Genomic DNA, 17,065 nt, shown 5'->3' with positions numbered 1-17,065 from the left:
AATGGCTGCAATTAAGAAGTCAAAGCTTTTAAAATTGTCAATAAGGAATTCTTTCAATTCTTTATAGCGTGTTCATTATAAGTCAAAAGATAAAATCTATAAACCGTAAACCGTTTGAGTTTTGCATATATTAATATATAATCAACTCTTAATCAATTCGTGAAGAAAATAAGATGATAATGCTGTGAGTAACGATCATAGATTGCGTCACCTGGAAAAATAATAGAGGTGACGGTAAACTGACAAATTAGGAAATATACTTGATTTGCAAATAGACGCAGATGAGTAAAATATGTTGGCCTTAACTTCCTAATAAGGAAATATAGATCGGGGTATCAATGGTCGAATCTGTGAAATCCTGGTTTTGATGATAGGCTCGAGTCCGGTGGACTGCGACTACATTGATCATGGATTCAATGTGTTTTGAAAAAAACGTCGATTGCTTTTTGAAGTTTACGAAGGCAGTTGTATATTCTAGAAGGATTAGTTGGTAGCTCGTCACCGGGCGGGATTTACTTCAGTAACGAAATCCTCACTACTTCATAACACCGGCAGAATAACGAAAACATAACAAATTTATTTCTGGCCCGTTGAGTTTTTATTTAAATAGCAATCTTTTTCGAAGAAGTAGTTATTAAAATACAATCTAGAACTGAGGTGGAGTCTATTTCAAGATACAAAGTGGCACACACAAAATCGCTAGACCAGCTATCACAGACCTAATATAGTCATGTGACTGAGCAAGAACCCTGCATTATCACCTTCATACAGATTACCATCAATCAGATTTTCTTCAAATTCACACTTTTTGAATCTAAACAACATAACTTGAATAAATAGAGAGTTTATGATCGGGATGCGGTATTTTAAACATTTGTAACGAGTAACATGCAGGCACTGCACAGACACTAACACAACTTTACTTTACATATTAATAATAAATAGTTTACATTACAAATCTTGATGAAAGCATGCTCGGTTCTTTAATACAAAATATATCTAGGATTAAAATCATCAAACATAAAAATCCTGTTCATCGTTAAGACTTAGATTTTCGTTTTCGAAGACATTCGAGTTTTAAGAAAAAATCCTATAGAAAAATCCATTGATCCAATGTATTAAAACATTAATTCAGTTGTGTCATCGCAACTCTAAATTGATCACAGCATTTTCGTTTGGTTTTAACGAGCATATTTTTGAACGAATTAAATCTCAAATCAACAGACGCAGATATGTGTGCGCGTGGGTTTTTTAAAAAGCCAGAAGAAAAGATAATATTTTATATAGATTGTACTCATGTGCTTTAATCGGCAATTTGTTTTTTTTTTATACTCGTAGAAAAATATATCTCCGCTCTTTATTTTAACCCAAACAAATGTTCACTGTTTCTTATTTATAAACACGTTGCTGTTATAATAATAATAATAATAGTTATTATTATGATTATTATTATGGTAATAATAATGATAATAGTAATAACTAAAAGACCACGGACAACTTCTATACAAGACGATGTTTATATGTACAGTTATCAAATTTTGAAAACGATTTCGATTTTCTGAAGATTTATCAATTACAATGGTTGTAGAGACAGGCATTCTACAAAGCCACACGGAACAAACGGGAACAAACGGCAAAAACACGGAACTTTTCACTTCCACAAATTGTCCTCAAATTAACAATATTATTACATTACAATGCAACAAAATCATTGATCAATTCATAAATAGATAAATATTATATTATATTATACATAACCTAAACATTTTCTGTTGATAAACTACTTAACAATATCAATTCATTAATTATAATGAGCAATAATATATCGTGTACGCTATGTACAAGTAAAGAATATATTATCATAATTATATCAATAATAATCATTATTTTATCGATTATTATCATTATCATTGATTATTCATAATTATAATCGGTTTTATCGTTATAATTATTATTATCATTATCATAATTGTTGACATTTCTACTAGATGAAACGAATGATGAAAACAATTCAATGTTAGATGAAAAAATTATGGCGAATTTTCTAGAAAAAACTATTTACAACGACAAATTCGATTTAACGAAAGGACCAAAAATTACAATCGTGTAGATATTAATTAAATACAAGTTGATAATAATTTGAATATAAGTTCATGATTAAAGGTATATTTTTTCCTAAGAACTATAAATAAAATAGTATTCGGCATTTTCTCGTAACAACGTCTATTTATATATAGTAGAATAACAGGGTCTAGCCCAACATCGGAACGATATAATCAACAACAAGAATTCGATCCAACATCATCGAAATATTATCGGTTTTTGTTAAAAAATTAAGAAAAATGGTTTTCCAATTGAAGGCAAATTATCTACAGTAGTTGAAAAGAGCACGTGTACCCGTTACAACAATAAGTGTTCAAAGAATAGTACTAGTTCAAGGTAATTGCGTACAAGATGGTACATAATTTCTTAAAGCGATTTGGTTTTCAATAGACAAACACATGTAACAAAAACTTTCCACCCAATTTAGAATACTGCCGTTCTTAAGCGATTACGACAAAGTATATTTTAGGCAAATTACCACAACTTTCAGTAATGTAGTACTGGTGTAGACAATTGAAACACCTATATATCTATTGCACAAAGGGTAAGGACGGACCACGAAAGCTACAGGTAAATATTGCTTATTGAATTGAGCAGAGCTGGAAAAACCCTTGATCTCCATACGACGCAATACTATTATTATATAGCTCGACATCACGACAGTTCATTCATAAGTTTAGTGGTAAGCTCGCGCCCACTCCACGTAGAATAAAATACATAACAGAAACCGAGATAAAACGCCAATTTCATAACGCGGATTCTTTAAAAATCTACGTTCGAATGGATCTTAAAAAGATAAAAAACAAATCAATTTTGAATAACCTTACACCGCGAGACATGAATAAACAGACAGCGTGCGATTATACCGATAACTATATGAATCTAGAATGGAAATATTCTTTTTTGTTAGAAAGATTTTTATCTCAAAGCACATAACATGAATTCGACGATTTCCATTCTGGGAGCGTCTGTCACCTCCGCAAAAATCACGGAGTCATGAACCTATCTTTTAGTATTTACGCCCGCATAACACTTTTCAAATAGAAGAAGATAATCGTCGCGGGGTATTTTAGCACTGACTGTTTTCATACCTATACCCGCAATATAGGTCAACAAAAGATCGGTGAACAGGTAAAATTGGGAAACCTTAGTCTAAAAATACCTCATTGATTCACTGCAAAAGAGGTAATTAACAAGTGATAAAAACGCTAAATATTAACAACAAAGCCGTAGCGTTAAAACATTCATCGAAAAAATCCCAATAAATGTTCATTTCCCATTTTAGAAAAAGACGAATTACAACAAACTCGTCGATCGTTAAAAACATTTTCGATTTTAAAAGTTTTTTTTCGTTATATGCGCGAGAATTTCATCGAAATCGGGTAAAGGAAAATTCAATTGCGTTGGAAAATATGATTAAAAATGAAAATATTTTCCCAAGAATTCTTCTGAAGCATTGTTTGTTTGTATTACATGTATATTGTCTCAAAGCTGCCGATCGCTAACTGATCAAATTTACACGATTTTCAGATTTCCGACGAAAAACGAAAAACCATCCGAGTTGAGATCTCACAAAAACGGCTACAAATATTTATACACAAGGCAACGACGGTTTATTTCCTTTGTTTCCTCCTTTCTCTCATCTGATTACGACTGCTCTAGTAGAACGAGAGTGATGAGCGGAACGGCTACAAAATATAAATTATTCAAAACATCAGTTACAGTTCTTCAAACGTATCATTCAACAAATTCATTACAGCAAAATCTAGTGATTGGAAACTGAAAACTAAATTTACTATCTAAATTTTGAATTTTTAGTTTTCAATCGTTGGATTTTGCGTTCACTTCGTCAATTAATGTATGAAGAGAAATAGTGTATAAATTTCATCGATAATAACGCGGCATTTTGTTTCTAAAATAGGGATCGTTCATTTATTATCACCGGCATTTCAAGGCTGGGTTTTCATTTTACTCGTAACATGTGCTAATCAAATTAGCTAAGGAACTAACATTTATTTGAATCGATTTCATTTTCTATCAAAATGAAGCAAGATCGATTTCAGAAATGCTACTGATTTGGTTTCAAAAAAATTCTTCGATTTTGATATCTGGAAATCGATTATTGACATTGAAAATTTCAAATTCCACTTCTTTATGACAGCGTTAACAGGCGAAATTAATGGACTAAAACTAAACAACTAAAATCATTGGGGTTGGCATGAAAGGTTTCTGAAATCAAAGCGCTAGCTACTTAAAATATGAAACGTGAAAAATTATCTGAAATGCAATGAAAATGAAAGTATTCATTATGTATTAATTTTTTTTTGACGAATCACTTTTTGGTAGAGGAAAAAAAAATGATGAAGGCGCAACAACGAAATAAAGCTGAAAAACACGAACAAATTCGATACAAATGATTGAAGATTCGTAGAGTAGACAAGAAAATCAGGGTCACATTTGACGCAAGACATCGGACAAGAAAGAAATCAACAATTATAATCAATGATAATACATAAAGCTGCTTGAATGATGAATTAGTATCGAGCAAAAGCCAACTACAATTAACAATAGATGTACCAAGTATTGATGATGATTTATCATACTCGGAAACTAATCATAAATGCGAGTATTTGTGTCATCTGATGATGTCTGAACTCTGTATGACGTGCAAGATGAGCAATCAGAATCATGATTCAACCGCAATATCAAATTCGATTTGAAATCGAAAAATTTTCAGCAACTAAGCAGATTGTGCGATAAGTACTATACAGAGTTTATCATGATATATATATATATACAGATATATAGATATGTTGCGTCGATCAGCAGCTAAACGCATACCTGCACTTTACTACGTATTAGAAAGTGATTGTAATCTTCAGCGTTGGGCTTGAAGACCGGCTGTTGTATGTAAAACAAGAGAAAAAGATGCTAGTCAAATAATGGCTATTTCGAAGTCATCGATGGACTCGCGATAAAACGATTTTCGAGAGAAAATTTATGAAAATTCAATAAATGACGCATGCATCGGGGTAAATTCATAAAAACAAAACTATAATTTCAAAAACTTTTGAAAAACATGCAACAATCAAGAACAGCATGGTTCATCAAGCCCAGCAACTGCATTCAAACATCAATACATTCAGTTTTTTTTCAGTGGATTCTTCGCACATCGAATAAACGCGAATCTTTGGAAGCAAAAAAGAAAAACCTCAATCGGAATCGGAAAAATACGTTTATGATTAGAACACATCGTCTCAGGGGTAAAAATACAACAACGGGAACTTTCAACATCGTGAAATAAATCACCGGGAAACATAAAAAAAGTTGCATCATCGAATCGATAAATCGAATCACAAAATCAAAAACGCGATCGCTGTAGAGTCGAGGTGTCCAACGAACTGCTGTATTTTTCAGTGAAAGGGTTTCGTTCAATTACGAGATGATGCAACTTTCCGGGAATGAAATCTTTCGGCTTCTAAAACAAAGACACAGAGAGAGAGAGACCTAAAGATTGCGGGGAGAAGACAAGTTTTTTGAGAGTAGCGAGACACAATTCGATATTATCATTATTAACCACTTACTGGATCGTAATCTAGAGTGTATTTGGAATATTTCTGCGGCAGAGTCTTCGAGTATTCTCCCGACCTATATATATCCGTCGATCGAGTATAATACGGATCGCGTAAATACTCCCGCGTTTTGTAATCAATGTAATCATTTGTCGTCAAGTTTAGCATTGAGCTGCAGGATTATAAAGACAGAAGACATTTCGGTGAGCATGCATTCGATGAATATAGAGAACATACACAGGGTTCATACTATTCGTATGTCATTCCAGAATTTCAGGAGTTTTCAAGTTGAAAATAATCGAAATTCAAAGAGTTAAACATCGTGTATATATTCAATCCAGTATTCGTAAATATTTCGGGAAAATGCACAACTTTTATGGATGTGGAGATAAGTCTGTGCTAAATTTGGCCCGCGTTAAACAGGCACAAATTCGCGTGTTACCAGTTTGGCCAGGGCTAGGGCATCAAATGTGGCCCGGAACAAACACTGGTGGCGATCACAGCTCATGGGTACCGTACTTTCCTGATTGGGCCGAGAACCATCTTCATATCTCTTCAGACTTTTCCAAAATCAAAGGAGTTTTACAGAGTTTCTAGAGTTATTTCTCTAAGTTAGAGTCATATTCGACGTTTGAATTCTTCAAATTAGTGGAGTTTTTCAAGGAATCAACGAGTAGTATGAACCCAGGTACAACAAACAAACAGTTCGTTAATCAAGAATAACAGTTTCCTCTCACACGTCGTAACGGTTCATCAAAAAGTAAATTATAATTAATCAACATGATTAACAAAACAAAGTTAGCTGTTGTAGAAATAAATCAAATTTCTTAAATCATAAGCTAGGCCACAGCAGGCCCGAAACATGTCAGCAGAAAATCAATCAGTATTCTCTGAGTATTTTTCAAGATTTTTTTCATTTTCGGATATTCTAGCGTTAGGCCTATGTAGAATTCACATTCTTTTGTCACGTTATGAAAAGTGTTAAAAAATGTCACACGAAAATGTGCTTATTGGGTTTAGATGAAAACGCAGGACGAAAATTCACATTGAAAAAACGTTCATTTCCTGGTTTAAAAAGGCTTGGAAAAAATACAATGAAAATATATAGGACGTTATCATAATGTGTTTGTTAGTTTGTAAATCATTTTGAATAAAATCTTTTAGTTTAATTCATTAGAACTAAAAATAGACCGAAATGGGCTATTATTTTTTTTTCTAGGAAGAGCATATTTAATTAAGCAAAGATATTGAAATTGTAAGAATGTGCAACAAATTGAGAGATTTTCACTGATTATTGTGTTAGCTTACAGTGCTGAAAAAAGTAGATTTTTTAATTCGTTAGATTTTGAATGACGAGGCGTTTTTCCAGATTATTGTTAGATTAGCCTACAATGCCACCGATACATTGAATATCAATAATATTTTGCGAAAGTTGAAATGATGCTGCTAACCTTGCCTTCTGCAAATTTCCTAGAGCCCTCTGCGAAAATAACCTGCATCAAGATCACAATGGAAAATATTGTTAAAAATTTTTGTTGTCGGTTTTTCCTCCGAGTAAAGAGAAATAAAACTGCGATTTTCTGTTATGAATAGCAAACTAGGGCAGCAACAAGCGAGAGCCATGCTGAAACAAATCTCATACATAATCAAGTTAGTCGAAAAACGTAAACAAATATTAGAAATTTCATGCATAGAAGCCAAAAAATAAATGAAAAGCTATCAGCGTTCTCCATATGCTAGAACTTTAAAGGGCTGCATTGATCACAAGTTCATTGTAAAGTAGGCCGTGGCTGCTGAAGTTGCGAGGCTTTCAATCCACCCAAAAAAGAAAATTAAGCTAAAATTTGATGTAATCTTCTATTTGTCACATTAGCTCAATATAATTCAAAGCAACTATTAGCATCGATAGAATATTGGAATCTACTCTGGTAGGGGCAGCGGATATTATATAAGGGGTGGCTGATTTTCAGAGGGTTGGATATAAAGATGAGCCGCCTCTCTAAGACCTGTTGTGGAGAACACTGGCGTTAGAAAAATGGCAATTCAAAAATAAGAAATTATTGCCGAAATTCGTTCTGTACGATTCATTCATGAACTGGTAGATTTATTCCGAGAAATACATGGGAGTCGAACGAGTTGCGAGGAAGGAAGCAAAAATACTCCTAGTATTTCTCAAAACCACTACTAGTGCAAACATGTATGTTTTATATGTTCTATATCATAAAAAGTAAATATCTTTTTTATATTTTGCAAACAAACCCCCGGATTTCGCACAAAAGAATAGCTGAAAGTTTATGTCTGGATTTCGATGGTCGAATTCAGGAACAAAAAGGTTTTTTTACAATGAGTGGGACTTTTCGCGGTATGAATGGCATACAAAACAGATGAGTCATTGTATTAACGATCATTCAATTATCAACCGCAATGGAAGAGATAATTCAATTAATCCCCGTTTAAATCATAACCCGGTTGGAAATCCAAGATTGTTTGCGAAAATTTCCGCGAATAAACCCTGATTAATCATCAATCGCGTGTTAAAAATAGCGATGCGAGGAACTTATCAACGTACCCTTTAATAGAGCTTGATGAACCGGAAGAATGACGCGTAGTTCGTTTAGACGACGACGATGATGATGATGTAGTGTTGTGCGCACCGCTCGAATGACTCGTCGTTTTCGGCACTTTCACCGGCGACATGACGCCTTGAGCACTTTTACTGACGGTCACGCGTAATCCGGTAGCAGTCGACCGTCGATGAGACTTTGAATCTTCCAGACGTTTCCTAAAATGAAGAAATAAAATCGATATTGAAACATGACCGAGTGACCACGTTCATTTGACTTGCTTTTCCCCTGACATGCGCATTGTTTTCCTTGACTTGATCTGCTAAGAATCCAATCAATAAACACAGTCAAATAGGTGGCAACTGTTTGATTTTATCTCAATCTCAACAAATTTTCCAGACTCTACTGATTTTTAACCTCTACCAATGTAATTGGCAGAAGTGGCCAATTTTCTGCCCCTCCGTCGATGAATGCGTATTTCATGAATAGAACAAGACTTTATTGAATGCACGCAGCAGCTAAGAAAAGAAATGTTCACAAAACTGATGGACAAGCTGTTTACAGTACAAGAAATATGACCCAAACTACTGGTAGGTGATGTCTCAATCGCGGCAGACAGCAAAAATATCCATGAAAATGCCTCGAACATTTATGATTTTGACTGATCAAATCAATGCCAATGTATAACTGGAACAAACTGCATCAAAGGGGAAATATCAACTACACTTTTCTCCACATGAATTAAAAAAACTTTCTTATTTTCACGTTTTCGATTAAACTTACGATAAAGTCCCAGAAGTAGCGGAACGCGTGTGTTTACGCTGTACTTTAATCTGGTTCAGTTTATCACCCTGAGTCATGATACTGGCACTTCTAGTCGTAGGTCCGGTATACTAACAAAAACAAATAGACACATTATAGATCAATTAGATAAATCTGCATCATTTTACGTTGCTCAAAAGAGATTTCGAGGATCCAGTTCTTGATTTAGGAAATTTAATTTTTTCGGTCAGATGGGGTACTGGCAACACACACCAGATGGCACCACAATACAGTGCGTTTGTAGTGAAAATGAAATTCTGGTTTTTTAAGCTTTCAAATCCAAATATCATCAGACAAGACATCCAATAAAATTCGTATAGATTTGTATAGATTTTCTTGAAATTTACTAATTAGAAAAGTTTATTTTATTTTCCACTGCATTTAACTGTTGAAATTGAAGCGCAATAATCGAGTTTTTAATAACTCGCGAAGCTGTAGGAGCCGGTACAGCAATATCAGTACCTCGTTTTAACCCAGAACCTTGGAGGAACTGGCTTCAGAATTACTACTTACATCATCTTCAATATATCTGTCATTTTTAGAATAATGATCGCTGTCTAGAGAATCTTGTATTCTCATGTCGTCGACTCCACTCAGAATCTTCGTCACACCTTTGTCTTTACGATCCTTACTTTTTGCTCGGTACAGTTCGCCCTGTGTCCAACACCACGACTGTTTCCTGTTAATACAACCGATGAAAACGTTCTTCAAGTAGGAAATAGCAGACAAAACACCAGGGGCCGGTTGCATAGTCACGGCTTGCACTTAAGACCAGTCTACGACCAACTTAGTTCTATAGCCAATCTAAAGACTTAAGACCAGTCTTAAGATTTAAGACCATTTTCGGACTTAAGCCATGACTGTGCAACTGGCCCCCAGGATCCAGGTTCGCAGTCATGGCCTAGATTTAAGACCAGTCTTAAGCCATCTTAGTTCTATCTTTGGCTATCTATAGCCAACTAACAACTTCAGACCGGTCTTAAGATTTGAGAGCCTTTTTTGACTAAAGCCATGACTGTGCAACTCGGCCTAGCGAGTATAAAGTTTAGAGTGAAGTATTTTGAACTTACTCTTGTAGGAAATTCTGTTGCGGCCCGATGATAGATCCGGGTCTACAAATCCGGAGCCACGCAATAACTTCGGCTGCGGTAAACTTGTAGTGTTTCATTATATAACATCCGATAAGAGTACCCGTCCTTCCTAAACCAGCTGAAAATATACAACCAATAATATACATACAGTGCTGCCATCTAAACATAAACGCTGGAACTGATATAGACGAGAGAAGATTCCTGTGAGGATTTTACATTCAATCTATATAACTGCGGCATTAATTTGACTTCGACTTAAACCGGCTAGTTTACATAATAATTCATTCCCATCATTTGAATCTACAAGTTCAAAGAGTTTCAAAGAAAATCATCAGGCATTATTTTCAAGCTATCAAACTCTCAGGGCATTAGACATTGTTTCTTTTTTCTGATTGGAGAAGAGAGACAAGAGAAGAATCATCAACCATGAAACTCTGGCACCTCCAAGAGGCGGTCTTTTAGATGCCTTTAACTTCCATTTTTATGATAATTTCTCCCCATCCGTAAGAACTCTGATAAATAAGCCAAGTATGGTATATCTACAGTGGATATCTTAAAAACCAACTTCAGAAACTGAGGTAGCGAAAATGAAATGAAATATTACCTTTACAATGTACAGCAATAGCACCTTTAGATTTTTCACATATCTCAATAAACTGCCGGACGATCGTGTCACTCGGCACACTACCATCAATGAAAAACATATCTACATGATTGAAACCAGCATCGGTAAAACGCTTAGCGTCGTAAATCTTTTTGTTCAGTCGAATAATCGTTGTCACGTTTTGTCTGCGAAAATACGGAAAATACGCTTCCGGCGCATGGAGTGGGTAACCTAAAAATGAGGAAACATGCTATAGGTTAAATGATTGCATCCACGTTTTCCCGCGTGAAATTTGACTCCGAGTCGAACGAATTAAATATTCAACTCAACGTTTAAAATATTCGACTAATGAAAAATTGAACTAACAAAAATTGTGTTTTAAAAATTCAACTCGAACCTGGGTAAACTGGTAGTCGAATTTATGATCTTGAAAGCGATAATTGGTAAAATTAATTGGAACACTGAATTCATTATTCATAAGCACTAATGAATCCACAATACAACATTTATCACTAAATGAATGACATTATACGTCGAAGGTAGTTATGAAATTGAATACAAACCATTTTCGAGTTTAGTTTTTGAATGCGGGCCGCTGAATGCCAGAAATTTGTCGGGCATAATCCAGTTGAGGTCTCCATTCTCCACTCGCTTAAATCAAAAACAATATTCATAATCAAATCTTATTAAAAATATTGTAGGCCTATAGCTGGGCATGAGGGACTGTTCATAAAACATGCAGGCTAAATTTGAACTGATGTTCAACCCCCACACCAAATTCCAGGCATATATGTACCAGTAAATGGAAAAATGGCATCAACTCAATCTTTAATCCCTCTCCAAATAAGTGTATACCCTATATACTTAGACGAAAGCGTCTGGTGTTCTGGAATCCACCAGTATATATCGGGACATATAAATCGGCTTATTGGTTTAGAAGAATTATCGGAGTTTAAAATAATATGAGGCCACCTGCTTCTCGAATATTTCATCGAAATATTACATAGCAGTATACACACATATACAATAGGGAATACATACACTACAATTCGTGAATACATTGAAAGTGATTTTTCAAAAGTTTCGAAAGGGTTCAAAAGTTCAAAACCATTAAATACCCACTCATTTAAGCATATAGTTAAATGATCCATGATTTGTGTTAGTATTTTAATTTTGCACCTGTTTGAAATCATTGACTGGTAGACGGATCTAAATCCCAGCATGGACTCTCGAGTTCATGATCCCAGTATTTCAGGGTTATTTTTTGTGATTCTTTTTTTCTAATTTTCTGTCTCTCTGATGATGTAGTTTAGTCGAAACCGTTCGAATTTATTGTTAAAACAACGACTGCAGATTTTGCTCAATAACTTAACATACCTCATAGTGTTCATATTCATCAACATCGAATGTGTCGAAATTAAAGAAATTATTCACCAATGCCTGGAAACAAAACGGAAAGAAATCAATCAATCTCAGAAATATCGTCCTCATGAATTCCATTAAAATACTAGCGACGGTTTTTTCTTTTAAATTTTACCTTGTTTAAACCGTGTAATGAATCTAATAACGTGAGATTATATGTACAGGGACCGAAAGAAGCATCTCTGAAAAATAACGAAATACATCATTTATATTTCATCGAAAACAGAAATCAAGAGATTCACTTCACTATTCATTCATTGTCGCCCAAACGCATGTAACACAAGTACAGTGCTTTCTAAAAGCTGCGCACAGCACTTGACAATTAGTGATAATGGTTTGGTAAAACTGGCGCTGAAAATATATCAATCCTTTCGGGAATAGTTAAAAGCAGTAGTGTATTAACCCATTAAACCCCGGACAGCGCGAGGGTGAGTTCATGATTAGACATCGTAGACTGACATTAGACCGACATGTGCAGTTGACAGATCAATGCTGCCGTCATAATCTACTGTAGAATACCGAGAGAGAGAGAGATGCTCGATGCTTTATTGATTGATGTTCCTTATTTATCTCTTAAAGATAATCGGATATAATATACACGACTGGAACGCAGCAGCAGAGCCACCGGTTAACTCGTAATCAAGGTTAACCAAGGTCAAACTACATCGTTACTGTAACGAGAATCAATCTTAATGATGATCAATTCTTCAGTAACGAGCCTAACCAACGAGCGGGGGGGGGGGGTCAGTACAGTAATCATAGGCCTTGCCCCTAATTTTTGAAAGGGGTTTGGATTTGTGCGGAAGCGATTGATTTAGACTAATCGCAGTTTATAACGTGAATATGAAAAATCCACAATATTGAGAAATAACATTTCAGGCAGAATTCAAAGTTTGCTGATATTTCTTAATTCTACAGGTCTTTTATTTTTTGTGGAAATACTCTACACAGTGAGTCAGAAGTCGCTAAAGGGTATCTGGGTCTCTTCCCTAGAAAATATTTGAAATAAAGAAAGATTTTAAGAGTTTTGTGATCAGCTGAGAGTGATAGCAGCAGCCATTTGGCTCAGAAAATCATTTTACAAAAAGATATAAACCACAAAGTTCACATCCCCCCTGAACAACCTATCATAAGGCATGTTCACCTATGATAGTGAAATTGAGATCTACTAAAAATACTAAATTTTCTAAAAGGATGAATGAAGAATTTTTTTTGATTCTTAAAAGAACCAGACGAACAGATTTATCAGTCAAGTGTTCAAGTCTATCATCATTGATTTCGTAGACAGAATTGGAATTCTGCCATAAATTCAAAATGAACGTCATCATATATATATATATATATATATCGAGTTCCGCAAAATTGTCTAGTAAGGTATTCAGTCATGTCGTTTACATTCTCATAGCTATTTATGATCACCGCATTCAGTCAGTAATACACATGAAAACGTTCTAAACTTTGTGTATTCCTATCATATTTGGCTATTGAAAATCGCACAACGGACACGACACACACAAGACGTTTCAGTCTAAACGCGTATTTGCGAACGACTAATAATTATACATACACGCAGTACTCGGGTGGTTTACACAAAAGATTTTACCCCCGTACCGCAACCAGGCTGGTGGCTTATATACGATATATACCGTACGATATATACACTCACCGAAATGGTAAAAACGCGGGGTTATTACCAGCGACTAGAGGCCTGTAAGCTTCTTCGGGAGTCTTTTTCAGAAAGATTATCTAAAAATAGAGAATAAAATTCATACATCACTACATCGTGTACACTTGAAAAAAAAAGACCCACTTTTTGGCTCGATATCAAATAATTGTTTTTTTTTGTTGTCTATGACTGTAGCTAATTGGGATGTATTATAGGTTGCGAGTTACAAGTTGTAAGCTTGCCAGAAAAATCATTGAGGTTGATAAACACTACGAAAATAACTTAGACAGTTATCACAGGCCGAGTTTGTATGAGCTAAGCAGAGTAAGTAGCGTTTTCAACAGGAAGATGGAATCTAGACAAGATATAACTTGTCCAGATGAGAGATTAAAAAGAAATCAACTTTAACAGCAAACGTTACATGATTTATCCAGTACAGAATCAGTGGTTTACTGTTCTAGCGTGACCCCTTTAGACAAATTCCCCGAGATTTCCATGTTTTTATACGTGGCAGGTGAATGGAGAAATTTTGTGGTTTCGAATGTTACTTAATTCTTCATGAATCACGTATTATAAGACGTGGTCAATAGCATATTTGGATTCCCAGAGTTTTACAGGTATAACTAAAATCTTCCCGAATTGCCCAATTTTTTTTCAGATTCGCGTGGTCAAGTTTTCCGAGTCAATGGCCACACAGTGTCTATCAACCACTATCCGCATTATATTTTCTACCAAGAAAAATAGCCGACAATCGGGTTCTTTTCCTGCTGATAAAAAATGATTTATGTAATAAGAATTCAGTGGTTTTATTACTTACAGCGTACGACGCGATGAGAAATGCCGCGTTCGCTCGTTTCCGCGCGTCGTAACTCGTGTAATGGACAATTTTCTTCTTCGCTAACGAAAATGACTGCAAAATGAAGAAAGATGATTATTAAATATCGATTTCTCAAAATACATCGATCATTTCATAACGATCGCGAAAAACGTTTATAGTTAGAAGCAAGGTTCATAAGCGTAAATTTAAACATTAAGTGACTATTGACTCGACAAGCCATGCATAAAATTATCATCTCTTTCTAATAGTCGATAAAACTTTGTGATATCTCTATCGAGTTTATGTGCAGTTAATATACAAACATTCAATCTGCCGGGTAGTAATTAAACAGATTCAAGAGGGCTGCCATATCAGCCAACAATTTTTCAAAAGTTCTAACATGCAAATTGTGCAATCCTTTCCCTTATATATTAAAATGGAGAGTAAATCTGAGGATTTGTGATTCTTGTATATATGAAAATTGAAAGTGAAAGCATTCCTGTATGAAAGAGACCAGATACGAATGAATACGTTGATAGACCTATAGAGCTAAATATCGTCATCTAGATTCCGGTTTAGATGCGAGTTTATTTTTCTCTAAGAATACGTCAGTCCGTATTACGGCTAGCTGTTAAATACGTAAACAGTTTTTCTATCAGTCAATATGGGATCATGCTCGATACATATCCACTCACATCCTCAAAATAAATACCGCTCCACTGATTAGCCAGGCGAGCACCAATAGGTAGCTGCTCGCAGCATTCATCTGATGCCTGTAAAGTTTCCAGAAATCTTTACATATAGATATTTCAAAGGTTAGACCAGTAGGTATCTTATGTTATATATCCTGTACAACCATTATCGATAATTTAAAACCGTATGAAGAATTCACCAGTTTACCCTGATAAAATGATTTATTAGCTCGGGCTAATTGCTGGATTATCTAAGTACATTAAACTAGAAATTTCGGAAATAAAGAATGTAGGTTATATGAATTGAATAATCAGGCTAAATGCTATTATAATACAGACACTGAATTTTAATTCAAATACAAATAAAAACAGGTCCCAAACTTTGTCTGTCCAATATTTGTGAGTGGTCGAACATAAAGACAACGCCGAGAGTCTGTCATTGTGATCGGTACAATATTATCTACTTACTCTTTTATTCTTCAAAACAAAAAATTACTTAAAAATGTAGTTTTATTTGTTCAAACAATATTTATCAAGCGCAGTTCTCTGAAGATAGATTTATCTTACAATTTTTGATAGCTCAAATGAATACTGGTAAAATGCAGATAAATTAAAGCTATCTAATTTGAAGCCTACTACGAAATAAAAGGAAGCAGGGAATATGGTGGTCAATTGATATATTATATTTGAATCATGTAGCACAGGCCTAATTAAGAATTTCTTACCTTTAACTTTTTATTTAATTTACAGCAATATCTGTACAATTGAGCCAGATTCAAAGGTCCAAAGTCTGCATAGAAACTGCAAAAAAGGGAAATGATTTTATAACCTTGGTATAGGCCTATTTACTGCAAATACGACTTAGGGTCCGGGGAGCCGCTAGGCCTATGGGGCGTGGGTTAGGTCACCTACTTTTCATAGACTAGTTCATCATCTACGCAGAAATAATGCGTATGTGCAGTTGATCGTGGTTTTGTTCGAAGGGTTGCAAAGTAAAGACGATCTGAAAAAGACATCGACATCATCAGATTCTGAAATTCTATTTTGACACTGAACGACAACCAAGGTGTCTATTACCCTAGGACTAACCGGTAAAAGTTGTCATTAACAAATCTGATAATGCAGACTACATAAATAAAATATCTGCTACCTCCATTGATAAAACACTTTACGATTTTTCATGCAGGGCTTTACTTTACTTACCTTTTATGAATTCTGAAGCACTGCCAATAATGTCATTATCATCAGCCATTATTGAAGAAGGTGATGTTCTCCACATATGGATTGGTGGAGAGCCGTTTAAATAATGTACCGTTAGATAATTGAGACCACAGTTATCCTAGCTACAGAGGTCGAGGGATAGATCACAATAGAAGACGATCTAGTCAACAACAATAACAAATCAATGATGGTCGAAATACGCAAAACAGTGAAGTGAGGGAACCCGGAAATGTCAAATACGTTCCATACAGCGTTTATATCCTATTTTCCACACGATTCGGGAGTAATGGTTGAGATGCGATAGTTCAGCACGATTCCTGGCATGATATTGCAGCTATCAACGCGCTTTAATTCCTCGTAGTGTCGATGGTCGGGCAGAAATAGCGATTAATCCGAAGAGCTAATGAACCTAGCTCTATCACTCGAAATGTCATCCATGTTTGAAACATCAGGGGTCACGTGGTACGCGCTGAGCCAATCGGTGTATTGCG

At 35.0% G+C, this 17,065-nt stretch overlaps 1 protein-coding gene across 7 annotated transcripts; it reads right to left on the bottom strand.

Moving 5' to 3' along the window:
* Window positions 1-1,472: 1,472 nt before the first annotated feature.
* LOC141899313 (dual specificity protein phosphatase CDC14AB-like) lies at window positions 1,473-17,001 on the bottom strand. 7 transcript variants are annotated; one of them, XM_074785544.1, is made up of 17 exons: window positions 16,557-17,001; window positions 16,266-16,356; window positions 16,079-16,154; window positions 14,662-14,754; window positions 13,845-13,924; window positions 12,294-12,360; window positions 12,134-12,196; window positions 11,320-11,407; window positions 10,757-10,987; window positions 10,132-10,270; window positions 9,575-9,740; window positions 9,023-9,132; window positions 8,245-8,457; window positions 7,127-7,168; window positions 5,688-5,847; window positions 4,945-5,004; window positions 1,473-3,791 (listed from the first exon to the last, which is right to left on the bottom strand). In XM_074785544.1, the coding sequence occupies exons 1-17, from the start codon at window positions 16,630-16,632 to the stop codon at window positions 3,762-3,764; spliced, it is 1,785 nt and encodes a 594-aa protein (XP_074641645.1). In that variant the 5' UTR covers window positions 16,633-17,001; the 3' UTR covers window positions 1,473-3,761. The 7 variants fall into 7 exon arrangements, with proteins under 7 accessions (XP_074641645.1, XP_074641648.1, XP_074641647.1 ...); XM_074785547.1 differs by lacking the exon at window positions 4,945-5,004; XM_074785546.1 differs by lacking the exon at window positions 7,127-7,168.
* Between the last annotated feature and the right edge of the window lie 64 nt (window positions 17,002-17,065).

The sequence above is a fragment of the Tubulanus polymorphus genome, chromosome 2 (genome assembly GCF_964204645.1).
Source record: "Tubulanus polymorphus chromosome 2, tnTubPoly1.2, whole genome shotgun sequence".
Classification (NCBI taxonomy): domain Eukaryota; kingdom Metazoa; phylum Nemertea; class Palaeonemertea; order Tubulaniformes; family Tubulanidae; genus Tubulanus; species Tubulanus polymorphus.
Note: the sequence above shows the minus strand (reverse complement) of the source record. Positions and strands in the feature narration are given on the sequence as shown.